The sequence below is a fragment of the Mesocricetus auratus genome, unplaced genomic scaffold (assembly GCF_017639785.1).
Source record: "Mesocricetus auratus isolate SY011 unplaced genomic scaffold, BCM_Maur_2.0 Super-Scaffold_100676, whole genome shotgun sequence".
Taxonomy (NCBI): Eukaryota; Metazoa; Chordata; class Mammalia; order Rodentia; family Cricetidae; genus Mesocricetus; species Mesocricetus auratus.
This window is the reverse complement of record NW_024429266.1, coordinates 179,562,462-179,590,304: the sequence shown is the minus strand read 5'-3', so window position 1 is coordinate 179,590,304 and position 27,843 is coordinate 179,562,462. Positions and strand designations below refer to the sequence as shown.

The 27,843-nt window shown below is 47.5% G+C and overlaps 2 protein-coding genes across 6 annotated transcripts in view; one reads left to right on the top strand and one right to left on the bottom strand.

The window, feature by feature from the left end:
* Fbxl14 (F-box and leucine rich repeat protein 14) overlaps nucleotides 1–10,926 on the bottom strand; it is a 31,725-nt gene extending 20,799 nt beyond the window's left edge. For 3 of the 4 annotated variants that reach the window (XR_005873667.1, XR_005873666.1, XR_005873668.1), the window contains exon 1: nucleotides 9,760–10,926. Coding sequence is in view for 1 of the 4 variants with exons in the window: in XM_040737283.1 (XP_040593217.1) it covers nucleotides 9,709–10,911 (1,203 nt within the window). In the remaining 3 variants the exon portion in view is untranslated. Of the gene's footprint in view, nucleotides 1–9,136 lie in introns of those variants that run through there. The other variant, XM_040737283.1, reaches the window with a different exon arrangement.
* Wnt5b (Wnt family member 5B) overlaps nucleotides 1–27,843 on the top strand; it is a 111,311-nt gene that overhangs the window by 54,673 nt on the left and 28,795 nt on the right. The gene's annotated exons all lie outside the window — the stretch shown is intronic.

Here is a 27,843-nt window from a genome sequence, read left to right as displayed (position 1 = left end):
TCTTTCACAATAACTGGATGCTAGCTCTACCTTCCTGTGTGCTTGTAAAATTGCCCCGTTTGCCAAACTTCGAAAGCGTAGCTCTCTGACAATTTGAGAGGCTGACACAGTCTTGAGGATTCAGAAGCTGACACCCCCACTCCACCCGCAGGGCCACCAAAAGCAGAGCTGTTAGAACTGAGGGGCCTGCATGAAGCAGTCACTCCAAAGAGAAAGTGCTAGGCAACAGCCCCTGGGAGTCACCTCACTGCTGCTTTAAAATCCAGTCTTGGTCTGGTCAGACTGCTCAGTGGGGAAAGGTACTTGCGGCTGTGCCTGACAACCCAACCAGCACCAGGACCAGTTGTCGTCTGTGTAAATTTTTTTTAACTAGACCTCGTTTTTAGAGGAGATGATGTTTCAGTTGTCAGCTCTCTCAGATCCTGGAAAAATTCTTAGGAGTGGGGAAGTATCAAGATTTGTCAGACAGGAGGGCTGTTTTACTTGCAAAGCAGCCACCAACTCCTAGACAATGCTGCCACCTGCCGGCAAGAGGCAGAAATTGCAAAGTTGGTGGATGAATTGCCAACTACACTTTATTTTACTGCTTTATAGTGAGTCCAAAACCATTTTAATAAAGTAAGAACAGGGGAAAACACGTTTGCCTCTCTGCTACCCATGAGACTGTTTGCACACAGTTTATGACTTCATAACAGTAGGAAAGGTGAATCCTGTGTGCACGGCCATTTTTAGAAAAACGAAGAGCGTTGCATAGAACAGGACACAAATACGGGATGTTTTCTATGCCTCCCTTTTTTGCTTTGTGCTGAGATATGATTTTATTTAGCCATGGCTGGCCTTGAACTTCATACGTAGCTTGAACAAGCTCCTCCTGCCTCTGCCTCTGCCTCTGCCTCTGCCTCCTGAAAGTTGGGTTATACTCTTGTGAATATTAAGTAAGCAGTCTGCTGAGGAGTTAGTAATGTGCTTGTTGTCTGTCTCTAATAAACCATGCCTTTACTTCTAGAGCAAGCCAACAACGAAGCTGTGTGTTGCTGATCCATGTATGGTTTACCATTGGCAACACAGTTCTCGTCTTAGTGGTCATGCATTTCTGTAATTCCTTTTGATTCTTTGGACAAACAAGTTCTTCTGTGTAGGGAAAAGATGAGCCGGCTAGCTGCCCTCCTGGGGTTGAGCCTGGTTCTGGCTATTGCCATTTGACACACAGTGACAGGGTATGTGTTTTGAGTGGGATCGCCACTCACCTTCGTAGTTCAGGCGCCGGAAGCTTGCCTGGCAGCCCTCTCTGGCCCTGTGGTGGCCAGCTGTGAGCCTGATGGAGTACAAGAGTGAGGCAGCCTGGCTTTGACAGATTCCCCAAGCTGGCTGCACTTGAGATAAAGTAGGAAAGCTACACTTGCCGTTTCCGTGCCAGCTTAAGTCACACTGCCTTCAGCCTTGTTTGAGGCCAGGCAGTCCTAACCAATGAAGTTTAAAATCCTGAAGGTCAAATGGGAGGCCCTGGCTAGTTGTCTTTCACCTAAGAATATAAGAATTATTTGTCTCATTTCTCTGTTTGAAGACAGGGTCCCACTATGTAGCCTTAGCTGGCCTGGTACTCACTACACAGACCAGGCTGGAGTTGAACTCACAGAGATAAACCTGCCTCAACCAATGCTGAGATTAAAGATGTGCACTGCCATGACTGCTCAATGGTTTAACTATCACAATTTCTCCCTTTATCTGTCTGCTCAGTTCTAGCCTCTGTAACTTTCTCCCAGAGTCTAAGAAATATCAGGACTAAGGTAGGGTTTTTGTTTGTTTGGTTGGTTGGCTGATTGGTTGGGTTTTGTTGTTTTCTTCCTCTCTATTTAGAGACCACTTCTCAGAAAGTCTTGCCCTGGACTGGAAAATGGAAGCAGATATATATGCAAATAGTGGTAGTTTGGGCAGAGATTTCTCAGGAGATACATTATTGCCGACCTTTGTAGTATATATTTTGTGCCAATTTAGTCAATGGTGAATAACCCATACTGCTTACGGAATAGTAACTGGGTCTTGAAGAAGTATTTCCCTTCTGCAGCATCCTGGGTCCATGACATGAGTGGCCGTTACAGACAGGTAGCATGTATGGCATGGTAGGTCCTCCCAGAAGTGCCTAGTGTTAGCTAGGTGAGGTGTGCACTCTTGTGATTCCACTGCTTGGGGTTCAAAAGCAGCTGTGGTTATAAAATGGGTTTGAGGACAATCTGGGCTGCATGAGACCCTGTTTTTGTCTGTCTCAAAATGGGGTTTCTCTGGGTAACCGCCCTTGCTGTCCTGGAACTTGCTCTGTAGACCAGGCCGGCCTTGAACTCATAGAGATCCTGTTGCCTCTGGCTACTGAATCCTGGGATCAAAAGTGTGTGCCACCACCGCCCACTGCCCAGCTGGTGATTGACAGTAACAAATGAGAGTCCTTTACTCTTTGTGGACATAGAAAGGCGTAAGGAAAACATCTGTCGAGTAGAGCCTTTTCACCCTCGAACAAGAATAGCCAGGGTTCCACAGCTGGACCCTGAGTTAGGATTGCTTCAAGCAGGTGTGCATAGCAAGTCAGCTGCGTGAACATTCTTAGCTCTAAGGCTGTCAAAATGCAGACTTCTGGCATTTGGACTCCACATGACTTGGAACTCTGGGCCCTGGCTTAGGTCCCTGGGGACAGTGGGCAGCACACCCAACTCCAATTCCACTGGCTTCTTCAGCACCATGTCCGCCATTTAGCAGCCTGAACTCTTCAGCTTCAGTGTTCATGAAACACGTATCTAAGTTTGCACGCTGTAATTCATACCAGAGTGACAACCTTGGCCATTCTAAGGTTTTTAGTGTCTCTACTCCCAAGATGCTCAGTGCAGGACCTTTCTGAGGTCAGAGTGACTCCCCGCAGTTTCAGAAGTGTGTGTGTGTGTGTGTGTGTGTGTGTGTGTGTGTGTGTGTGTGTCCCGCACATCGGCCACCCCACCTGTGTGCTTATTACAGTCTGTACCAGGTTCACTCTGAGGCAGAACTCTCGTCACCTACATAACATCTTAAATTCTTTCCCACATAAAACTGTTGGCCGAGCTCTCCAGCATGCCACTCCAGCCCTCCTGATAGTGGGTGGCTGTGCCTCTCCTGCCACTACAGACCAGATCCCTTCTCTATCTTCCAGCGTCACCGACACAAGAATCTCAGTTAGTTATTTTTCTCATTCAGTGCTGGAATGGAACTCAGGACCTCAAGCACGTTAGGAGTGTACACTATCACTGACCTCGCCCTTGGACCCCTTCAGTGTGTTGGTTTTTTGTTTTTGTTTTTTTAAGAAAGATATATGATGCTTGTGCCTTAAACAATTAAAACTAGAAGAGTAGCCAGGCGGTGGTGGTGGTGCACGTCTTTAATCCAAGCACTCAGGAGGCAGAGGCAGGTGGATCTCTGTGAGCTCGAGGCCAGGCTGGTCTAACAGCCTCCAAAACAATACAGAGAAACCCTGTCTCGTAAAACCAAAACCAAAACAAAAAACAACAACAAACAAAAAACCTAGAAGAGTAATGAGATAATAAGAACTTATGCCCATGCAGAGCATGGTGGTTCATGTTACAATCCCAGGAAGGCTTGAAGCCAGCCTGGACCATCTAGTGAATTCCAGGTCATTCTGAGCTAGAGTGAGACCCTGTCTCAGAGGGAAAAGCAAGACACAAAGGAAAACGTCCTTTCCCTGTTTGGGGACGAACTTAAAGCAGCCAGGATACTGGAGATTGCATGGTTTCCTTGCACTAGGGCTGAGTGGCCTCCTCAGGTGCAGAGCACTGTGGAGGGTCACTTCCCATCCACCTTTGCAGAGCACCATACATGCTGGGTTGCTAATGGCAGCCGCAGCAGGCAAGATCCCTGGGAAAGAGGAAGAGGCGGAAACTGGTCGTTTGTGAACATTTCCAGCACATCTCAGTGAGCAGAAACATGTTCACATCCAAGAATCCCAGACTGCTGTGCATTTACCCTCCTCCAGCTATAAGTTATGAATAGCTGATACCGATTTAAATCCAGAGTTCTTACCAACGTTGTGACATTTGCTTTAAAAAAAAAAAACACTTGGTGTTAGAACAAGTAGGTTGACAAAAATGACCCGTGTGGCCCTGAGCTCAGGTTTGAACATGCTGGTTTCTAACCCTGTGCTTCTATTTCCTCCACAAGTTTATCAAAAACCTCACACCTTCCTCCAGGGTTGGTCACGGCACAAAATGCAGGTCTTTCCTTCAACTAAAGGGATAGGGTTAGCTTTTTAAAGGCGTGATGTTTGATACGGGGAAGAGAGAGGGTCCCGGCATGACTTCTCTAGCTCCTTCGGGTCTCTGGCAGAGTCGAGAGGACTGTTCCTTTCAGGACAGGGGCGACAGTTGCCAGCTATGTAAGGTCTTGGTTTTGTTCCGCAGACCTTCTCTTGTAAAGAGAAGCCTTTTCCTTGAGAGAAGTCTTTCCGCCAGCCTGGTTCTAGAGCCGCATCAGTCCCAAATAAACACACAGGAAGCTATATTAATTATGAAGTTGTTGGCCTTGCTTTTTTCTTACTGGCTAGCTCTGACTTAAGTAATTACCCCATAATTGTTAATCTAAGTATATCTCTTACCGGAGAAGTTTCCGGGCTTCCTACCCCATGGCGTTACATCATGACTCTCTGTGTTTCTCCTTCCCAGAGTCCTTTTGGACTCCTAGTCCCACCTATCTAGATTCCTATTGGCCAGCAGTGCTTTACTGACATAATCACAGGACTTCCCACATCATTCTCTCTTAATGAAAAGGCTCTTGTTCCCTAAGAACTCAGTGGCCCCTAGGGACTACAACTTCCTCCTTTGCTTGAGTTCAAAGCTAGGCTCTGTGGTTTATGTCTGTAATCTCTACACGAGGGAGGCCGAGGCAGGAGGGTAGCTGTTGAGGTTCAATGCTAGCTGGGACATTTTGAGTTCCAGGCTAGCCAGGGTTACATTGGGAGACCTTGCCTTAAAACACAAAAAAAGGGGTTGGAGATTGAGAGCACTCATTGGCTGCTCTTCCAGAGGACCAGGTTCAATTCCCAGCACCCACAAGGCAGCTCGAAACTGTCTGTAACTCCAGTTCCAGGGGATCCAACACCCTCACACAGAAAACTTAAAAAAAAACCTCCAAGTTTATATGTTCTCCATGAGGGATGTAACTCGAGATCAACACCTTTCCAGGAAAACCCTAGTGTTTGGAAGACAGACCACATGCCCTTATTTCTTCTGGGAGGTTAGGGTGTGGTGGGACAGGTTCTCATGTAGCCCAGGCTGACTTCCAACTCAGTAAGTAGCCAAGAATGGTCTTGAAGTTCTGCTCTTCCAAGTACTGGGATTAGCGGAGTGCACTATCACATCTGGGTTATGTGGTGTTGGGGAATGAAGGACTGCATGTGTGTTAGGCAAGTACTTTACCAACCAAGAGGCATCCCAAGCCCCCACCGCCTTAAGAGAAAACTACAATGAAGGAACATGTACTTTCTTTTAGATGTTTATTATAGATTTAAAGTTCTTTTTTATTTGTTTTCTCAGCCAGGCGTTGGTGGCGCAGCCTTTAATCCCAGCACTCAGGAGGCAGAGGCAGTTGGATCTCTGTGAGTTCGAGAACAGCTAGTTCCAGGACAGCCTCCAAAGCCACAGAGAAACCCTGGGGGGGGGTAAACTGTTTTCTCTTTAAGGGTTCTGGCAGCAGCTTAAGTGTGAGGTAGGCAGTATTCTTGCACGGCCATGGGCAGTTAAGTCAAGAGGACTTCCTCTCCTCCTGCCAGCAATGCCTGAGGGATTCAGCAAGGGGAAAATTTACACCACCACCTAGTATGTAGCCAGAGGTGCACTGTAGCCCTACAGCACTGTAGCAGCTGTCTGAACCCCCATTTAAAGTTGCAATTGCAGACACTCATGGAGAAGGCTGCTGTTGATGAGATGATGACCTACCCCAGGGCTTTGTTGACCTTTCCTGTGAGCCGGGGTCTTGCTCAGTAACCTGACAGACCTGGAATTCACTACTGGCCTTGAACTTAAAGTAACCCTTCTGCCTTAGCCACTGTTGGGGTTATAGGCATGAACTATTTGAGTTTCACCAAATCCTTGAGCCATGGTTTTTCTGTTTTCTAAAAACTGACCCAAAGTACCCTTTTAGCTTTTGTGCTACTCACTCTCTTTACTGTTCCTGTTTGTCTTTGATATTTTCCAGTGCTGAGGATCAGCCCATGGCCTGGTGCATGCAGACAGGTGCTTAACCACTGAGCTACCGCCTCTGCAGCCTTAACCACCTCTCTTCTGCCACGTAGGAGAGGGTCAACCTTTCCTGCACCCTTCCTTCCTCTTGAAGCAGTGCCTATGGCCCAGGCTCATCCACACGGAGTACAGCCGGCTCCCGCTCACTTGGGGGTCATCTCACAGGAAACCAAGGTCGAATCAGACTCTAGCCATCCTTAGGACTGGTTCAAATCATGCTTCTCCACTGGTTAGGCAATGTAAGGCAGCTTGCCCCCCTCCCGTAAACAGGGAGATGTTTCAGTAGGCTGCTTGAAGGATTAAAATTTAAAACTACCATTTGAAGGCCACATGGATTCCCAACATTTTCTTTTTACATTCTAAAAGGGTGAGATGAGAGCATTTGGTCCCTGCTTTCCAGAGAAGCTCCGCATGTTTGCCTAGTTCAGGATGTGGACGACAGATCCATGACTTTAACTGTCGAATGCTAATTTACCAACCTTTAAACAGTTATTACTTTAAACTTACATATGTGTGTCTGTGCCCAGAGGTATTAGCTCTCCCTGGAGATGGAATTACAGGAGGTGATGAGCTGGGATGTGCATGCTGGGAACTGAACTTGGGTCTTCTGCAAGAGCAGTATTAAGTACTCTTAACCACTGCGCCATCTCTCCAGCCCCTCAAATTTACATTGAAAAGGAAACAGAAAATGTTCCAAAGTATTAGTGGTGGGATTATTCTGTACATCAGGTGAGAAATGTTAACGTGGTTCCAGTTCTTGCTGACTGAAAAACAGTGCTGTCCTGGGAGTTGGGTCAACTCCTCAGAAGCAGGTCTAATTTAGACCACTTCTCACTGGGGGTCACACTTTTTGTTGTGGTTTTGCCTTTAGGCAACAGCACTAAGGGAAATCTCCACCCTCCCTAAAGAAAGGGAAGACAGATCAAATGTCACTCACTTAGAGCCCGTTTTGGTGACTCCTGAAAGGGAACAATGCAGCTTTTGTGCTATGTTCAAGCTTAGTGCTTGGAAATTTTATAAGAGCCCCGAAGGCCACAGCAACCTGGGTTCTAGGCCTCTGTCTGGAAAGATGGCTGATCTAGAGAAGTTGAGAAGGTGACCTCACAAAGTCCACCTATGTAAAACCAGGGCGATAAACCACTCTGCTGTTTGAGCACTCACAGGTCTCTGTCCCCAGCCAACTAAAGTCACACTATTGTCTACTTGGGAAACTATGCTAAAATTGTTGGTATTCATTTATCCACCCTGAATTAAGCCCACACCCTCACCCGTGGCTGAGTGGCCAGCCTAGGCACCAGAATGGCTTCAAATGCAAATGTGCCAGAACTTCTGGCCGGGTTCCCTACCCCCCAGAAAAGCGCCTGCGTGCAGCCAGGCCTGGAGGGGAATGTTAAAGAGGTGCAATGCGGCCCCGGCCCCCTTTCCTCTGGACCTGCGCACACGCACATCAGCACGCATGACTGAGAGCGCTTTCAACTTACCCTGAACAATGGCTGGGCTCCCTCCATCCCTCACACTGTGCTCTCAGGGTAGGACACCCATCCTACTTGCCCACTTCCAGAGCTCATGACCCATTTCTTCAAGATTACCCCTGGACCTCACTTCCACAATCACGCCGCCCCTGCCCCCAAAAGAAACTGGCCACTCTAGGAAACTGACTCTTCCAAGTCTTGTTTCTTTAAAAAAAAAAAAGTTTCATTTTGTTCATTTTCTTTCAGTTTCCATGTTGACAATTTAAAACAAAAAATTATAAAAGTCTCCAGTCTAGTCACATTTCTAGAAACAAAACATTTGGATGTCAGTGGTAAATCTTACACATTAGAAATTCTAAACCATGAACTTACCCCACATGAACAAACTGAACTCTATACCTTAACTTCCGTTTAGGGTGTGCATGTAACACCCCCCACTTTAGCATATACCCAACACACAATGCCTTAAAAATAATTCACAGATACAGGGGGAATTTTGTGCTTTTTTTCTCAAAAACATACTTCATATTTCCTCTTTTATTATATAAATATCAGTTTAACCTTTTACTGTAAGAATATAAACGTTTTAAGAGGATCTTTGTTATCATTTATACAAATTCACAAACAGTACAATTAATTGATAAAGGTCTCTGGGTTTCTCCATGGTCTCTCATGTTGCTGTGGAGGACTCTAAAAAAATAAACAAACAAAATATCCAACAAAAATATACATCCTACTCAAAAGCGCTTTAAGCCACAGCCCCAACCCCCACCAAAATAAAGCCATCTATTCCTCCATTTAGAACAAAAGCTTTTCAGACCCACAAGCTCCCCTTTTATGAACAGAACACAGATGAGACGTCAAGTTCAGTCTCCCCCCTTTCCCTTGCAGCCCCAGGTTCTCTGCAGGCCAACGCTGAGCTCTACTCCAGACAGGAAGCCTCACTATGCAACCTTTTTGTGGGAAAACTTGGAAGATGGTTGGGGTGGGGCATAATTTGCATATATAATACTCCTCTTCAAGACTCACTCTGCATCTCCGGCGAACAAAAAGGCAGCTCTACTCTCATTTCTCCCATACATTTGTGCTATAAATTAAATCAAGATTTAGAAACATGGTTGGGTCTTCAAAGCCCAATAGACAAGGGAAAAAAGAAAAGTCACAGCCAGGATACGGAAGTGGGGCACACTGGGTAGGTAGATGTAGGTTGGGAAGAACAGTGGGCATCTTTCTAGTCTAGGCACAAAAATGTTTCAGTCTCAAAATATCTCTCTTGTAGAATTTCAGGGTTTAAAAGAAAAAAGTAAACTAAAACGAGGTAGCCAGACATATATATATATATATATATATATATATATATATATATATATATACTCAGCAGAAAAAAAAGCGGGGGGGGGCAATGAGTTCAGATTTCTTTGAAAACAAAAAGGAAGCAGATAAAAACAAAGTGAGTCGCAGAGGACCGAAGGAGCAGCGATGAGAAGAGGCTGGTTTACAAAGTGGATGAAAAGGCTGTTGGAGTCGGGCTTGCTTTCTACACATCTCGAAATAAAAACCAGATCACAGTATCCAAATAAAGTGTAAGTGAAGGCAGACATCTTTCCTCAACTCCTCGTGGGTTGAAACGCCTAGTCCCTCCCCGCCCCCACCCCATTTCCCAATGCAGTGCCCCAGGATACAGCTGGCGGTGGCTGAATCAGTCTCCATACCCTGCAGAAGAGTGGGCAGAAGCAGCAGCGTCCATCTCTCCACCCACCGGGAAAGGAGTGGAGAGTGGGTACAGGGAGCAGGAGAACCCCAGACGCAGCAGGGAGGGGCGCCGGACTAGGAGAAAAGACCCCAGGCTTCGCGTCGTGGCCCCATCGCGGCCACTGCCGTGATCGTGTAAGTGCGCGCGTGAGTGTGCGGGAACAGTGGTGGTCGTGGGATGAGCAGGGCGGGGCAGGGGAACTGAACTGCTGCCCTCACCTGACCTTCTCACTGTCCGTCATCTGCCAGAGTCCCAGGTTAAGTACCTTGAGGCAGGGCAGCTGCGTGATGCGCTCCAGGCCGCGCTTGGTGATCCTGGTGCAGCCGTACAGGTCTATGCCCGTGAGCTGGCTCAGGTGCTCAGCGATCAGCTCCAGTCCCTTGTCCGTGATGCGCACACACTGTCCAATGTTGAGCGTGCGCAGCCCGTGCATCTGCCGCACCATGCGGTTGATGCCATCGTCACTGATATGGCAAGAGCAAAGGGAGAGGGACTTGAGGCCGTCCAGTCCCTGGGCTATGTAAGCCAGACTCTGGTCTCCCACCTTGTCACAAAAAGACACATCCAGACCGGAGAGGCGCAGGCTGCCCATGGCCAGATGCATGATGCCGGTGTCGCTGATGTTGTCGCAGGAGCGCAGGTTAAGGCTGCGCAGGCTGCCCATGTGCGACAGGTGCAGAAGGCCCGCGTCCGAGATGCCGCCACAGAAGCTGAGGTTGAGGAGCCTGAGGCCCGTCAGCCCTCGCGAGATGTGCTTCAGAGAAAGATCCGTGAGTTTCTGGCAGTCCTGCAGCGTGAGCTGCTCCAGGCCCAGGCAGCCCTCGGCAGCGCTCCGCGTCATGCCGGCCAGGTGCCCGATGCCCACGTCCGAGAGGTGGCGGCAGCTGCGGAGGTTAAGGCTCTTGAGGCGCTGCAGCCCCCAGGCGATGAGCAGAAGGCCGGTGTTGGTGATGTTGCTGCAGCCTCCCAGCTCCAGCACCTCCAGGCCCTTGAGATACTGGGCTATGCGGCCCAGGCTGCTGTCGGTGATCTGCTTGCAGAGGCTCAAGTTGAGAGCGCGCAGGGAGCCGATCTCCTGCACGAACGCGTGGCCCAGGCCGTTGTCGGTGAGGTTGTAGCAGCCGCTGAGGTTGAGGCTCTCGATGTTCGCCATGCCCTGGATCACGTAGCTGAGGCTGCGGCGGAGGCTGAGGATCTGCACGCGGCGGATGCCCCGGGCCTGCAGGCTGGGGAACAGCGACGGGTTCGCCCGGCGCAGGTGCAGCTTGGCCTCCACGCCCCGCCACACCGACTTGTGGTAGGCGGCGTCCCGCCAGGCCGTGCACACCTGCGCCGCGCGACCCTTGTCTCGGACGTCCAGGTAGCCGAAGATCATGGCCAGCAGCTCCGGGAACAGGCACGAGATGTGGGTCTCCATCTTCCTCCCGCCGCTACGCCGCGCCGGGTGCAGGAGGCGCGGGCGCCACCGCCGCCCCGGGAGGCGCCGAGAGCGGGCCGCCGCGGGCCAACGGCCGCCCCTCCCCGCCTTCCGGCCGGGCCGCCGCTCCTCCTCCCGGCGCGTCCGAGCGGCGCTTCCTTCCTGCCTCCCTTCCCGCCCCCGCGCGGCCGCTCGGGCCTCACATCCCGGCCGGGGCGGGCGCCGCGTCCTCGCCCGCGCGCCGCCGCCCCGCGCCCTGCGGCATCCCGCGCCCGGCCGCGTCGCTGCTGCGCGCGCCGGCGAGGCCCGGGCCGGGCACTCGGGCTACGGACGGCTTCCTGCTGCCTTTGTCTGCCGTCCGCGGTTCAAACCGCCCAGCCCCGGGCTGCCCGCACTCAGCCGCCGCGCGGGGGGGAACTCCGAGGCTGTCGTGCGCCGCTCTTCCCCGGCCTAGGCCGGGCGGGTACGGCTTACGGCCGCGGGCAGCGGGAAGCGCCGAAGTCACCGGGGTAAGCGGGCCCGCACCCCAGGAGTCGGCCGGCCGCGCTGCGCCCTCCGCGTCCTCCACGCCGGCTCCCCCGCGCAGTGGTACGCGCCCGCGCCGCCGGAACTGGCGGAGCCGTTTCCTTGGCAACCGGGCTCTGCCCTCGGCCGCGGACGCTTAACCCTATCTGCGCCGGGATGGCCGGCAGCCCCGCCGCACCGCGCAGCCCCTGCGAGAGCCGGGGATCCCACGGCCGTCCCCCTCGGTATCCACACTCACTCCACGCCCTCTCCGGTCCGCACACTTCACGGCCTCCTTTGCCTGCTTTACTTCCCGCAGCGCCTTTAACCGTCTCACCACACCCACTGCCCCCATCGGGCGGCCATCCCGCCATTCCTTTCTCTCCGGTATTGAGTCTTAAGTTGGAGGAGAAACTGGGGTTAGTCCGTGTAGGTTGGTAGTCCTGGTTGTAGAAATTTCTGGAGTTGTCCAGTGTGCCTTCTTTCTCCAATCTGGTTGTTTCCATACACCCATGTGAGTTCCTTTCACTTTAAACTTTATGTGTCAAAACTTCTCACCCCTTCTGCCCTGCCTTCCTGCCTAACTTACACCTTGTTTTGTCTTTATGATCAGTCTACTAGACTATAGATTGTGTGGCCTAACTCTAGGAATACTTAATACATTCTGTGCACTGACACACGTACGCTGTTTGGCTAGATTGAAGACGATCCATCCTTATGCATTATGTGTGTTTTATGAAACTAGGACGGATCTCAATTCTACAATGTAACCTCGGGTCTTTAGCGTCCTTCTGAAGGATAGATTTCAGAATTTTATTTTTACTGCCCGAGTCTAGAGTTTTTAGTTCATAGAAGAGGACCCTGTGAGTTGTTATTTACAAATGTACACACCTAGATACAAAGCAATTTGACCTAGCTGTTTCCTTGACTCTTTGGGAACCTGAACAAGACATTTTTGTTTGGTTAGTTGGTTTTTTTGAGACAGGTTTTCTCTGTGGCTTTGGAGACTGTCCTGGAACTCGCTTTTGTAGACCAGGCTGGCCTTGAACTCACAGAGATCCGCCTGCTTCTGCCTCCTGAGTGCTGGGATTAAAGGCATGCACCACCACCCCGCTGACTTTTTTTTTTATATCACATTGTATTTATTGGGGGGTGGACAGTTCTGCAGACAGTGTATAGAGGTCAGAGGACAACTTAAGGGAGTCCCTCTACCATGTGGGTTCCAGGATCAAACTCAGGTCGTGAGGTTTGGTGGTAGTGACCTTACTTGGTGACATCTCTCTGAACAAGATTTTAGATGTGTTCCAAATTCGGAATATGATCTCCTAAGCCTTTAGGCACTCCTCTTTTTCCTAAGTAACAGATACTTGTTAGACCCAAGTACATACAGAAGTACTAACAGGCATAATAAACAGTAAATTCCATGGAGTCCTTCTTAAGTCAGGAAATGCAGCCTAAAATTCTTGCAACCTTGTTATCTCACATTTCAAATACTATGAGGCCATTGACTTTTAAAACCTTCCTGAATAATAGACTACATTGTTTGTCACCAAATAATTCCTGATGTACAGTGTGACACTTCTAGCTATACCTCAGTATGTGCTTGTCTCCTGGGGTCATCTGGGTTGCCCTCTGCTTTAATGAGGGGGACACGAAGGAAGGAGGGACACATGGGACAGGTCAAGACAGTATGACAGGGAAGGCTGTCCTCCCATCTGATGTATGAGTCCTGGGGATGAATCCTAGGAGGTCAGGCTTAGCAGTAAGGACCTTTCCTCCTACTGAAATGCCTCTTCTGCCCAAGCAGATTTTTATTACTTTTTATTCAGTGTGTGTGTGTGTGTGTGTGTGTGTGTGTGTGTGTGTGTGTGTGTGCACTCACGTGCATGGACTTGCACACACCATGTGGAGATCAGAGAACAATTTTCTGTTTTTTTTTTTTAGGATTTTATTTATTAGGTATACAGCACTTCATGAATGCTTGCAGGCCAGAAGAGGGCACCAGATCTCACTACAGATGGTTGTCAGCCACCATGTGGTTGCTGGGAATTGAACTCAGGACCTCTGGAAGAGCAGCCAGTGCTCTTAATCTCTGAGCCATCTCTCCAGCCCCCCCAGAGAACAATTTTCTACCATGTGTGTCCCAGGAATCTAATTCAGGTCCTCAGACTTGAAAGCAAGTGTCTTTACCCATGGAGCCATCTTGCCTGGCCCGAAAGTAGAATTTTTTTCAAAAATTATCCTTGGAGTTTCACATATGCTTTACTCCTTGGAGTTTCATATATGCTTTACTCCTTGGAGTTTCACATATGCTTTTGGTCACTTTGCCCTTTATTACCGTATACCATGCTGTTTCCTCTCTCCAACTCTTCTCAACCCCTGCTTCCCAACACATTCCCCTTCTACTTTCATGACTTCTTTGTCGTTTTGTGATGTGCTGCTTACAGGAGCATGGACAAATTACCAGTGGAAAGTCATTTTTGGTTTTCATTTTTTGTTTGTTTGTTTGTTTGTTTGAGACAAGTCCTGACTGGCCTGGAACTTGCTATATAATCCAGGCTGGCATGGAACTCACAGTGACCCATCTGCCTCCCTAGTGTTGGGATTAGAGATATGCACCACCATACCTAGCTTTTTTAAAGATTTGGCACAATTGTGTGTATGTCTGTGTGTGTGTGTCTCTGTGTCTCTGTGTGTGTGTGTGTGTGTGTGCTGTACGCCTGATAAGGCCATTAGAGATCTTCAGATCCCCCGGTACTGGAGTTAGAAGCAGTTGTGTGGTGTGGGATGTCCTTCTGTACGCTGCAAATATGTGTTGTTTTTATTGGTTGATGAATAAAGCTACTTTGGCTGATGGCAGAGCAAAATATAGTTAGGCTGGAAATCCAAACAGATAAAGAAAGAAAGAAGGCAGGGTCAAGAGGAAAAGCCAGCAGCTGCCAGAGTAGTAAAATGTACTAGAGAGCAGGTAACACCACAAAGCCGAATGGCAATGCACAGATTATTAGAAATGGGTTAATTTGTATGTAAGAGCTAGCCAGTATTAAGCCTGAGCCATTGGCCAAGCAATTATAACTATTATTAAGCCTCTGAGTGATTATTTCATAAGCAGCTGTGGGACTGGCGGGCAGCACAGAAAAGCTCTGGCTATAGTTGTGAACCTCTTGACATAGGTGCTGGGAACCAAACTCTGGTCCTCTGGAAGAACAGCAAGTCCTCTTACTGATGAGCCATCCCTCCAGCCTCATCGTCAACATTTTTGATACTTGAACGTAGATGTCTTTATGTTTATTCCAAAGCATCTTCATTTATCTCCCCTCTACCTTTTTTTTCTACTTTTTTTTTCTTCTTTTCTTCCTTCTTTTCTTCCTGACTGGCCTGGAACTCACTGTGTAAGCAGAGTTGGCCTGGAAATAGTGGCAAGTTCCTACCTCACCTTTCTGCATGCTGAAATTGTAGGTGTGAGCCACCATATGGAGATAGCTTAGTGCGCCTTAACCCACTTCACACAAAGCAAAGGGCCAGGGTTAACCTATGCAGTATGAACTTTAGGGATTTTCCTTATCTAGAAAGATCATTCTCAAGTGGCGCATGCCTTTAATTCCTGCACTCAGGAGGCAGAGACATGCGGATCTCTGTGAGTTCGAGAGACAAGAACTAGTTCCAGGACAGCCAGAGCTACAGAAACCCTATCTCTAGAAAAAAAAAAGGGGGGGGGGAGTCATTCTTCTAGATTCTCCTAGAATTTTCACTAATACACAGCTTTTCATTTAAGGCATTCAATTATAAAACACAAGAAGTTTCACATTCATTAGCAGCAAGATACATTTCAGGGAATAAACACCAATAGAGAAAAAGCACGGCACAAATGAGTCTGTGCTGAGTCACTGGTGGCTATTTTTGCACTGTGAAAATGACTTCCCTTTCAGGGCCTCAGTTTTTGTATCTAACACTAGATAGTGTCTGGCCCGGAAGCCTTCAGGCGCCTCCCAATGGTAACTCTGAGCAGAGAGCCCTGATCAAGTTTAGATATCTTCTGGAATGTACACTCTTCTCAGTTCAGGCTTCAAATGAATATTTTCAGAACCAAACCTGGTGGTACACCATTACACACTCGGCTGGAGAGTCAAAGCAGATTTGAGGCCCACCTGGCTACAAAGCAAGATGCTCTTTTTAAATCGGTAAGAAGACAGCATTCTGAAAGTGGTTCCCTGCGTCCACCGTGGCTCTAGAGGTTAAACTCCAGTCCCCAGGCTTTACACAATGTGTTTTCTGTCAGAGCCATCACACCAGCAAGGCCACAATCTCTTGAGAGAGGATAGTCTCCATTCCTAGATACTTTTGTTTTTTCGGGCGCTTAAACTGTAACTGAAGATGACCTTGAACTCCTGATCTTGCTTCGACTTGCTAAATGCTCCGATTACAGGCTTGCACCAAGCCAGACTCTGCTGTGTGAGGATCCAACCTAGTGCTTCACATTCTCGAATGCTAGGCAAACCCTCTGAACCGAGCTGAATCCCCAGCCTGTCCATAACATTTCTTTTTAAATTTTTAAAAGATTTTTATTTTATGTATATTCATGTTTTGCCTGTATATATGTGTGTGCATTATATGTGCACCTGATGCCCATGGAGGCCCTTGGAAGTGGAGTTACAGATAGTTGTGAACCACCACATGGCAGGGAAACACAAACACCTGCTTAACATTTGTGTATTAAGCACAGATATGTTTGTGCATGTTTTGTTTTGTTTTTGTCAACTTAGCACATGCTAGGGTCATCTAGGAGGAGGGACCTCAACTGAGAGAATGCCTCCATCAGATTGGCCTGTGGGCAAGTCTGTGAGCCATTTATTGATTAATGACCAATGTGGAAGGACCCAGCCACTGTGGGCAGGTGACTCTGGGAGGTGTGAGGAAGGTAAAGCAACACTCCTCCTTTGCTTTAGTTTCTGCCTCCAGGTTCCTGCCTTGGTTTCCCTCAAGGACAGACTAAATTATAACCCTCATTTCTGTAGCTGGTCACATGGCCTTGGCTGGTATTTATACCTACCTGCCTTCCTTTACTTCCCATTCTGTATTTTCTACCCATTGCAAGCCCTCAGTAGGTCCTGGAGGGGTGACCCATATATGCATTCCTGAGGGTTCTAGGTCATTTATCACCCTGCCTGGATTGAATTGTTGCAGTTTCCCATTGACCTTAATCACAGGGAACGGTAATGCCAAGAAATGCCCTAAAACAGCAGTTCTCAAACTGTGGGTCCTGACCTCTTTGGGGTTCAAGTATCAGATATTCTGCATGTCAGATATTTACATTACTATTCATAACAGCAAAATTGCAGTTATGAAGTAGCAATAATTTTCTGGTTGGGGTCATCACAACATGAGGAACTGCATTAAAGGGCAGTAACAGTAGGAAGGTTGAGAACCACTGTTCTAACGGATCTCCTCCTACACTTCAGAAAATCTTCTTGTCTTGTGGAGAAGCAATCCAGTTTGCCTCTGGTAGTCTGGATCAGTCACCCCTCCGAGCATTGTTATTCTTATTTTAGCCTGTTGGGCTAAGGTCATCAGAAACCCAACATAAGCGTGCGGGGGACGGGGGATGGGGGGAAGGGGGACGGGGATAGGGGGACGGGGGGGGACGACGACGGGGGGGGGCATGTCTTAGCTTCTAGCTCAATGCAATGTTTGTTGTCTCTCCTAGCAGAAGCATTCTCCTTTCTGGAACAATAACTTCTAAGCCAGCAGAGTATAAGGTCCTTCGAACAGAAAACAAAAATGTTCTTAGTGGGCCAGTAAGGGTGATGGTGGGTGGAACCGTTCCCTTTTCCTCCCTTGATTATGGTCCTGAATCCTGGCTGAAGGAAAAGCAGTACCATATGTTGGATGCTGACTCTGTTTATGTAAAGAGTGATTCCGCTATCAAGCAAGCAAGCTGTTTCTGTATGTGGTAACCAATTAAAAATGGTGATTCCCAGCAGGGCATGGTGGGGCATGTCTTTAATCCCAGCACTTGGGAGGCAGAGGCAGGTGGATCTCTGTAAGTTCCAGACCAGCCTGGTCTACAAATGAGTTCCAGTACAGCCAGAGCTGCTACATAGAGAAACCGTGTCTTGAAAAACAAACAAAAAAACTAAAAACATAGAAAGAATGGTAAGTTCCATGAATATGAGCCTACTGCTATGGCTAGGAAGTGAGTTTCTTGGTCAGAAGTTGTGCTGTGTGAAATGATAGTAGATATGGCATCTTGTAAGTCCAAGTATGGTAGTTTTGGCAGAAGCGTTACATGCAGGAAAGACCAATCTGTGACCAAAATAAGTGTCTATTCCAGTAAGGACAAAGTACTGTCAGTTACATGATAGACATGGTCGCTGGCGTACCACCCCGAGGGAACGATGTTATATCGGGAGCTTGGTATCACTTGCTGCAGCTTGCACACTTGGCATTTGGTGGCAGCTTATCCGAGTCAGCCTTGGACCCAGCTGTATCAGGGTCTGCGTGATGTCCCTGGGGAACGCTTTCGTGAGCAGTTGTTCCCCAGGACAGTGAACCCTTCTGCTTCTGCTTTCTTCCTTGAAATGAATTTGAATCTTTAGAGATGGCGCCTCCTCTGAGGACAGGACTTTGCCCTCAGGACACATTTCCATTCTCTCAGTGCAATGCAGGAATTTTATGTCAGAGGTGCTGATATCTCTATCAATTACAGCTACCTGCTAGCGCTGGCTGCTCTCATGCTGATATTTCCTCTCCAAACCAGTCCGTTTTCTTTAAACCCAGCTTCACTCAGAGTTTCAGGGCCTGGGAAGAATAAAGTCAGATTCTTGGCCAAACTATCTCATGTATGGCCCCTGCCCAGTTCCTGACAGTCCTTGCCTCTGAAACCTCATGAGCTGAGCCTCCATTGTCTGCATTACGGTCTTCCTAGCTGCCTTCAGCAGCTTTTCTAGCCCGACATTCCACACCCTTCCACCTTCCTCCACTACAGGTTAAAAGCAGTCAGGTTTCTCACAGCAGCAGAGGCCCCACATCTTTGACAACTTGGTTTCTTTTCTATTGCTGTGATAAAATACCCTGAGGAGCCAGGTGGTGATGGCCATACCCTTAATCCCAGCACCTGGGAGGCAGAGGCAGGCGGATCTCTGTGAGTTCGAGGCCAGCCTGGTCTACAAGAACTAGCTCCAGACAGCCTCCAAAGCTACAGAGAAGCTCTGTCTCCAAAAGCTCCTCAAAAAAAGCAACTTGGGAAAGAAAAAGTTATTTAAGCTCATAATTCCTGTTATGAACTAAACAGCCCATTGTTGCAGTGAAGTCAAGGCAGAAACTGGAAGGAACTATTCACATCCACAGTTGAGAGCAGAGAAGGTGTCTCCCTGTTTAGTGCTCAGTTAGCATTCTCTATTCTTACACAGCACAGGACCCTCAACCAGGAAGTGGTGCCACCCACCTTCAGGCCAAGTTTTCTCAAAATTAGCTAAGGCAATCAAGACAGTCCCTCACAGACATGCGCACTGGCCAACCGTATGTAGACAACCCCTCATTAAGACTCCCTAGGTTATGCCACACTAACAACTGAAACTACCCATCATAATGCCTATCTGGGCTTTCAGTTTTACCACATAGAAAAGCCCTAGAGCCTGGGTGTGGTAGCACACACCTTTATCTCAGCACTCTAGAGGCAGAGGCGGGCGGAGCTTAATGAATTCCAGGACAACCTGTTCTACAGAGTGAGTTCCAGGACAGGAGGGCCTCATAGCGCGCATGCGCATGCAGCAGCGTGCGTGTGTGTGTGTGTGTGTGTGTGTGTGTGCGTGTGTGTGTGTGTGTGTGTGTGTGTGTGTGTGTGTGTGTCAGAAGACATGTTGGAACGTCTGGAACGGGAGTTACAATCACTTGTGAACTGCCATGTGGGTGCTGGGAACTGAGCCTAAGTCCTCTACAAGAGTAAGTGTTCTTTTTTTTTTTTGGTTTTTACGAGACAGGGTTTCTCTGTATTATTTTGGAGGCTATTGGTCCGGCCTCGAACTCACAGAGATCCGCCTGCAAGAGTAAGTGTTCTTAACCACTGAGTCATCCCTCCAGGCCCCAAGACTTATCTCTTTAAAAACAAACAAAAAAAAAATGTTGGGACTGGAGAGATGACTCAGAGGTTAAGAGTACTGACTGCTCTTCCAGAGGTCCTGCATTCAATTCCCAGCACCCACATGGCAGCTCACAACTGTCTGTAACTCCAGTTCCAGGGGATCTGATGCCAATGCACATAAAAAACAATGTTAAATAATAAAAAATGTTACAGCAAGCTTACTGCCTACCTTTTCTGTTTGTTTGGTTTGAGACAGGGTTTCTCTGTGTAGCCCTGGATGTCCTGGAACCCACTGTGTAGACCAGGCTGGCCTCAAATAGTGATCTGCCTGCCTCTGCCTCCTGAGGACTGAGGTTAAAGATGTGCACAGCCACCACTGCCTGGCTCCTGTCTTTTGTTAACTTACCATGAATGAATAAAATCTCCCACAGATGTGGGTCATACAGTTATACCATGGCTGGTTGTTAAATCTTTTAGACCTTATTTCCTGTTTTTAAAGAAATAGAGAGGTTAGAGGAACAGAAACACAGCAAGGTGCGGGGCTTGTATCTGGATGTGGCTTTGAGCCAGAAGAGTGGCCTAGTCCATTGACCTAAAGGACAGAGAGGAAGCCTCCCTTTGGGACAGCCAGTCGGTACCTTTGCCTCAGGTCTTGCCTCTCTCCCTGCAGCCTTTCTGTTAGGCTCAGCCCCGTCTCCAAGACCTAACTTCTGATATCTGGATGTTAGCAGGGATGGTCTTCCCTAACCTGTGACCCCCAGCATAAGAGCCCTGGCATCTAGCCGAGCTTTTGTTCTCTTTAAAAAGCTATGTCAGGGGCTAGGGAGGTGGCCCAGTGACTATTTACTGCTCTTGCAGTGGACCTGGGTTTGTTTCCCATCATCCACATGGTGGCTCACAACTTCCTACAACTCTGGTCCTGGAGGATCCCACACTGTCCAGCCCTTGGGCACCTGCACACATGTGATGAACATAAACTCTCTCTTTCACACTCACACACACACACACACAAGCAAAAGTTTTTCTTTTCTCTTTTTATTTTGGGGGGTTTGAGACAGGGTTTCTCTGTATTGTTCTGGAGGCTGTCCTGGAACTTGCTCTGTAGACCAGGCTGGCCTTGAACTCACAGAGATCTGCCTACCTCTGCCTCCTGAGTGCTGGGATTAAAGGTGTGGACCACCAATGCCTGGCAAGCAAAAGTTTTTCAAAGATTTACTAAATTGCATTTGCTTGGTAGACTTTGTTTAGCATGCAGGGGTCCTGGAATCTCTAAAGGCCCCTTTTGGCAAAATGAAAATAATATAGAAAGGGCCTTTGGCCCCTCCCCTTCCCTCTTCATCTTACAGACCATGTTCCCTTCGGTACCAGCAAAGTGGCATAGTGAAAAGGACGTGGGTTTTGTAGGCACAGGCATAACACAGACTCACCACAGGGAGCCTCCATCTTCCCTCTGAAGTTGGCCTAATGTTTTCCAGAGTTGAGGAGTTTATGAGGGCCAGGCAGCTTGAGCACATACAGCTCCAGACCAAGATGAAAACATCTAGTGCTTCCCGAACATAAGCTGTAGAGCAGTTGCTGTTCTAAGATCCGTTCATAGATGAGCCTTCCATCTGATTGCTCTGACAGCTGGCCTCCATTCCCGAACTAAGAAAGCTCCCAAAGAGGAAACCACTGCACTGAGAATCCGACAGCTGGCAGAACCGATTTTGTTGTTGGGTCTTTGTAGTGCATGTTGGCCTTTAAACCATGATCCTCCTACTTCATTCTCCTGAGTGCTAGAGTTTGAACACTGCAGACCAGTCCACCACGCCTTCCCTGCTGTGATGCAATCAGTATGCGATGCCATGCACACCCACTGTTGGCAGTGAGTGAGGTATTAACTGTGCAGTGGGCAATGTGGCCACAAGTGATGGTTGGTCTGCTAGCCAAATGGATCTGTGTGTGTGTGTGTGTGTGTGTGTGTGTGTGTACCCACGTGCATGCACGCCCACCTGTGTGAGTGTGCATGTTGGGGGGTGTATAGTATGTGATGCGTGTGAGTCTGTTGAGTGCCCGCTGGGGAGATAAGTTGATACAGTTTTTATTCCTTCAGGCCTATGCCTAGCTCTGGCTTTGAATAAAATGCCTCAAATTGCTTGTGTCCCTCTAGTGGTCGCATCTCTCTTAGCCCTGGACCCACAAAACAGCCCCATTTCTGCCCCCACCTACAGGGATGGAACTCAGGGCCTTAGACCGGCTGAGCGATCTTGTCCCCAGTGAGCCCTGTAGATGCCGGTTCTTAAGTGCATCTTCTTCTTCGTGTGTTGGGATGGTTACTTCCACCGAGGCCGTATGTGTATCCCCAAGGCTGAGAGCTGAAGCAGGAGCGGAGAAGGGAGAAGCACCATTTCCAACCAGTTTCAGTTCCGCTTGCTCAGGAGGCAGGCCAGGGTGAGCCAACCCAAGTCGCTGAGCCTGCTGCTTCTGTCACTCAGGCTGTGTTCTCGTTGCCCTACAGGTCGTCTATACCAGGCTCCTGTGAGATCATGATAAATACTCCAGAAAGCTAGAGGGGGAAGGAAGGGTCAGTTCAGCCTGTCTCAGACCATCCTGGGACCTCCATGTCTGGAGCCTCACTGAGCTACCCTGAAAGTGGCTGCCCTGGGTTCTGGGCACAGCAGGTCTTCCCAGACACTTGGTATCTCTTACATAATGTTCACAGGAGTCTTGGGATCAGACCTATTGGAGAGTTCACATCCAGGTCCCCGTCTCTGCCAAGAGGGGGTTCAAGGTCTAGCATAAAAGTCAGACTCTGGTCTTGCTTCTCTTCATCCCTCATGCTGGGAGGTGCTACTGTGGCTCCCCAACTCTCGGCTAGGTGCCAACAGGTCAGTGATTACCATAACTCTGTGTAAAAAATGTTTTATCTTTGGAGGTGGTGGTGGGAGTCTCACTTTATAAGCTAGGGCATCCTGGCACTAGGTCTCCATCCTCCTCCTGGACCCCAGCCCCACCCCCGGTTCCAGGATTACAATTGCCACTGTTTGACTTTTTATTTTAAACTTCCCTGTTAAAGGCAGAGTCAAGTCATTTACTCCAGTAGTGGATGCTACCATTGTAACCATTCACAGGTCCTTGCTGTTTCTGTAGTTTTGTTACTGTTGTTTGTTGTACTTCTGGTAGAACCCAAGGTCTCCTGTGTGTTTGTGCGAGCGCTCTGTCACTGACCTAACCCTGCAGCCTGAGTTTTCCTTGGTGTAACTGGCTGAGGGAATCTTAACTGGTGTTGTCCGCTTCTGGCATAATAGCAAATCATAGGGATTAGGTGGCAAGTCTGGTAAGGCTCCGAATGTCCTGTGTAGAGGTTTGATGGCAGTGCTGCTGTTCTTGTTTTATAAATGAAGAAGATAAGGCACAGAATAAAAACCTACTTCCTTGGGGTCCTGGGAGTAGTTATGGTTGATCTGTCCTGTGAGCCTCAGAGCACCGCTCACACCAATGCTGTGTATGTGTTGTGGCCGCCTGACCTCTGTGCTCTGTATTTGAGTGGTTCTATGTGATTTAATAATAAGACATGGACAAGGGGCCGGAGCAATGGCTCATTGGTTACGAGTACTTGCTATGTTTCCCAGCACCCATTTGGCAGCTCACAGGTGTCTGTAGCTCTAGTCCCAGTGGATCTAATACCCTCCCAGACATACATGCAGGAAAACACCAATGCACAGAACATAAAAATCAACTACTTTTTTAAATACAAAAAAAATAGACACTGGCAAAAGATATAGACATCGGGTCCCGCAGCTGCTAGGTAAGTAGGTTGGCTCAGTGATACAAATGCGGTCAAGGAGGGAAACAAGGACTCCTAAGAGCAGGTGTGCCTGCTCCCCACTCCCCTTCAAGGCAGTTGAGGGGCTGTGGGAATGGAGAAAACTGTCTTCGGAGTTCTCTTTCCATTTTTCTGTCCACATAGCTATAACGTTTTAAAAGTGCAGCATAATGCAAAAACCATTATGTGAACTAAAATTGGCTTATCTGGCTTTGTGGCTTCATTATCAGCATCACATCCTGTACAGGGTCCCGATGGGAAAGGCATGGCGGATGCTCTTACAGTTGATGTATATTTGCTTCTTTATGTTGCCTTTAGTATCCTGGCCTGTCATTTCCTCTCTGCCTCCCTCCCTCCACTCCTCCTGCTCTTTATTTTTTTTTTTTCATCCAGCCGAGGGTCTTATATGTGCCAGACCAGCATTTACCACTTTCATGATAGACCTGTTATTCATGAAAATACCCTGTAAAATTGGGGCCTTAGCTACATAACAAGTTCAAGGCCAGTCTGTTTCAAAGATGGAAGAAGGGGAAACCATACCCCTGTAAGCTGTGTAACCAGAGAAGTTTGATTGCTACATAAGCTGATGTGTAAACTAGTGTTTACATTTCTCATTGTTATATAGTATTACATAGGAAATGCTTTCATTTTGAGCATTTTAAAATCATTGACTAAAATGGCCAACATTAAATCATCTTAAATTGTGTAAGGACCTGGGAGAGATCTGTCTAATTCCAATGCATTTGTCATGTTCCAGAGGGTTTTGTTCTAACCTGTTCATTTGGATTCTGAGACAGATATGGAAAAGAGAATTAAAAACCCAAATGACATCGTAAATCATTGCTACTCCACCACAGAAGTGTCTCACACAAAGGCAAAAGCATACCACGTGGGAGTAATGGTACAGTATCCCATACGACAAAGGGAGGTGAAGACGGGGATGGGAACTTCAAAGTTAAAAGCTTCACAGTGAGTTGCAAGACCAGACTGGGGTACAAGAGACCCCCTGCCTCAAAACACAGTAAAACTACACCAAGCCAAATAACTCAAGTTGAAGACATGAAAGTTGAACTGCTACACAGTGCCCTGTTTCTAAAAATGAGTGATGTAAATATGTGGCTGGAGTAGCCTAAAATTTGAATGCTTTCTTAAACATTAAAGTTTTTCCCATATATTTTTTTAGTTGACTACCCAACCCGTCAAGTCCCTTATAATGAGAGCAAGTTTTCTAAATATGGAAACCAGATCAACAATAACAAGTTATAGGTTTAGGGGAGAATTTGCAGTGAAGATGAAACCCAGGGCCTTGTGCATGTCAAGCACATACATGCTCTACCACTCAGCTAAACCCCCCAACCCCAAATACGTTGCAGGGCACAATCCGAGATGCACCTGGAATCTGCCCATGCATCACCTGCAGCAGCGTGCTAGTTGCTCAAGGTCAGCTGATTGCCTGTGGTGTGTGTGTAGGTGAAAAGTACAGCAAGCCCATGTTTAACAGTCTGCATTTTATGCTAGTTTTGTTTCAATAAAAAAAATTGTTTGGCAGGAAAGAAGTCAAAGTATCTTTATTTGCAGATGGTATGATTCTACACGTAAGAGACCTATAAAGACTCCAGGAGAAGATTTTTGTTTCTTTGTTTCATAAGAAAACAGAGCTGGCAGAATACAAAATTTCTATTCAAAAAATCAGTAGCTTTCCTATATCCTAGTAACAAATATGCTAAAAAAAAAATCAAGGAACAGTCCCACTCACAATCGCAAGGAAAAAAAGAGACAAGAACCCTTGAGCCTCAGTATAAAACTAATGAAGGAAGTGAAAGACCTATATGGTGATAACTTTAAAGCATTAAAGGGAGAAATTGGAAAAGATACTAGAAGATAGAAAGACCTCTTGTGCTCATGGATTAGAGGAATTAATATTGTGAAATGGCTGTACTAAAAGCAATCTACAGATTCAATGCAATCCTAATTTTTTTTTAATGCCATGTCATTCTTTACAGAAATAGAAAAAAAAATCTTAGTATGGAAGCACGGAAGACTTTGGATAACCAAAGCAATCCTGAGATAAGAGAACAGTGCTCAAGGTATCACTATATCTGACTTCAAGTTATAAACAGAGTCTAATTTTAAAAATACAGAGTTTTCTTTTTCTTTTTTCGAGACAGGGTTTCTCTATGGCTTTGGAGGCTGTTCTGGAACTAGCTCTTGTAGACCAGGCTGGTCTGGAACTCACAGAGATCCACCTGCCTCTGCCTCCTGAGTGCTGGGATTAAAGGCATGGGCCACCAACGCGTGGCAAATACAGAGTTTTGATACTGGCACAGAAACAGACACATATTGATGGAACAGAAGACCACCCACATACAAACCTGCACAGATATTGCCACTTGATTTTTTTAAAATGATGCCAAAATTCCACAGCAGAGAAAAAAAGTTTCTTCAACAAATGGCACTGGGAAAATTGTGTGTCCACAAACAGAAGAGTGGACCCCTGAATCTCACCTTGCATGAAAGTCAATGTCAAATGGATCAAATGTGTTCATGTAAGGCTGTGGTGATATATTGTTTATGATCTAATAAAGCAACTGGAGATCAAAATGCAAAGCTAGCTACAGCCATAGAACCAGGCAGTGGTGATACACACACACCATGCGATGGCGACACACACCTTTAATCCCAGTACTTGGGAGACAGAGGCAGACAGATCTCCGTTAGTTCAAGGCCACCCTGAGCTACACAAAAGTGATCCCGTCTAAAAGAGAAAGAGCTCACACAAAGGTGATCCCAGCACTTGGGATCACATGCATTTAATCCCAGCACTAGGGAGGTGGAGACGGGAGTGATATGGCTGGCTGGGGAAAGGATTATAAGGCAGGAGAAGACAGGAGCTCAGGGATTGCAGTCTGAGGCTTGGTGGAGAGCAGTGCAGTCATTATTGCACTCTGAGGATTCATGGAGACAGGATCACTCATTTCAGTCTGAGGTAGAGGTAAGAGCTAGTCGTGGGCTGCTTTGCTTTTCTGAGTGTCTGTCTCTGGGCTTTTATTCATGTTACACAATGCTGTCAAGGATACAGATAAAGTTGAACTCATAGACATTGCTAGGGAAAGCATAATTTAGACCACACTGTGGAAGTCAGTTTGGAAGTTTCTCAAAAAACTAACTGTAAATCTTCTATGTGACCCAACCGTTCCTCTCCTCTCCAAAGGGCTCTCGGCACATCGCAGAGACACTTGTACATCAGGGTTCACTATAGCAGTCTTCACAATAGCTGGATTATGGGACCAACCCAGTTGTCTATCAGTAGAGAAGTCGATTAGGAATATGTGGTGTGTACATGCAATGGAATTTTTTTCCAGGCACAGAAAAGAACAATGCTGTACTATTTGTAGGAAAATATATGTAGCTGCAAATATATTAAGTGAATTAAGTCAGTCTCAGAAAGACAAATACTGTATTTTCTGTTTGTAGCTTCTAGATTACATAGGTAAACAGGGAGAAATGAAAATAGAAGTAAAGTTAGTGGTGATGGTGCAGGCCTTTAATCCCAGCACTTAAGAGGCAGAGGCAGGCAGATCTCTGTGAGTTCAAGACCAGGCTGGTCTACAGACCGAATTCCAGGACAGCCAGGACTATACAGAGAAATTCATCTCGGAAAAACCAAAAGAGAAATTATAAGTAAAGCTGACAAAGGGGACAAGGGTGCTAACAGGAGCAGGGAAGGGTGAGAAGGGGGAGGTATGAGGTCAAATCTGCTCAACATAGTATATATACACATATGCAAACTTAAAAATGCGTTTGACTTTTGTAAGGTCTACAAGAGATTACCATGTTGTCCTGATCAGAAAAGTGGTCAGTACCAAGGAAGCCCCAAGGACCTGGCCATGGAGCCCCCGCAGCTACTGTGGTAGTGGATGGGACCAGTTATCAGAATGGCTAGGCATGGGTCCTGGGTGCACAGCCTGTGCCAGGACAGGGAGCAAGCTCTCCCAGACGAGGTCAGAATCTGAACACTGCAGGCCAGACTTAGCTACTGTATAGAGAACTTTGCTTTGCTGGTTGACGTAACTCCAAGCTGCCGATGATACCTACAAGGGGAAGATCAGAGCATTCTCCTGTCGGAGCTGCTAGCCAAGGTGCCGCCTTGGCGGAAGGAAGCCTTGCTGAGACCAAAGCTGTGGCTTCCCAGCATCTCAGTAAGCAGCTACAGTGTTGTTTACTTGGGAATTTTCTTCATATTCTTCAAATTAACATCTTTAGTTTTTTTTCTTTTTTTTTTTTTTGGTTTTTCGAGACAGGGTTTCTCTGTGTAGTTTTTGGAGGCTGTCCTGGCACTCGCTCTGTAGACCAGGCTGGCCTCGAACTCACAGAGATCCGCCTGCCTCTGCCTCCCGAGTGCTGGGATTAAAGGCGTGTGCCACCAACGCCCGGCTAACATCTTTAGTTTTTACAACTGCCATTGAAAAGTGTAAATATGACCGAAGTATCTGAAGTTATGGAAATACCATATCATAGGGCGATCTGGCATGGATTAAAGATT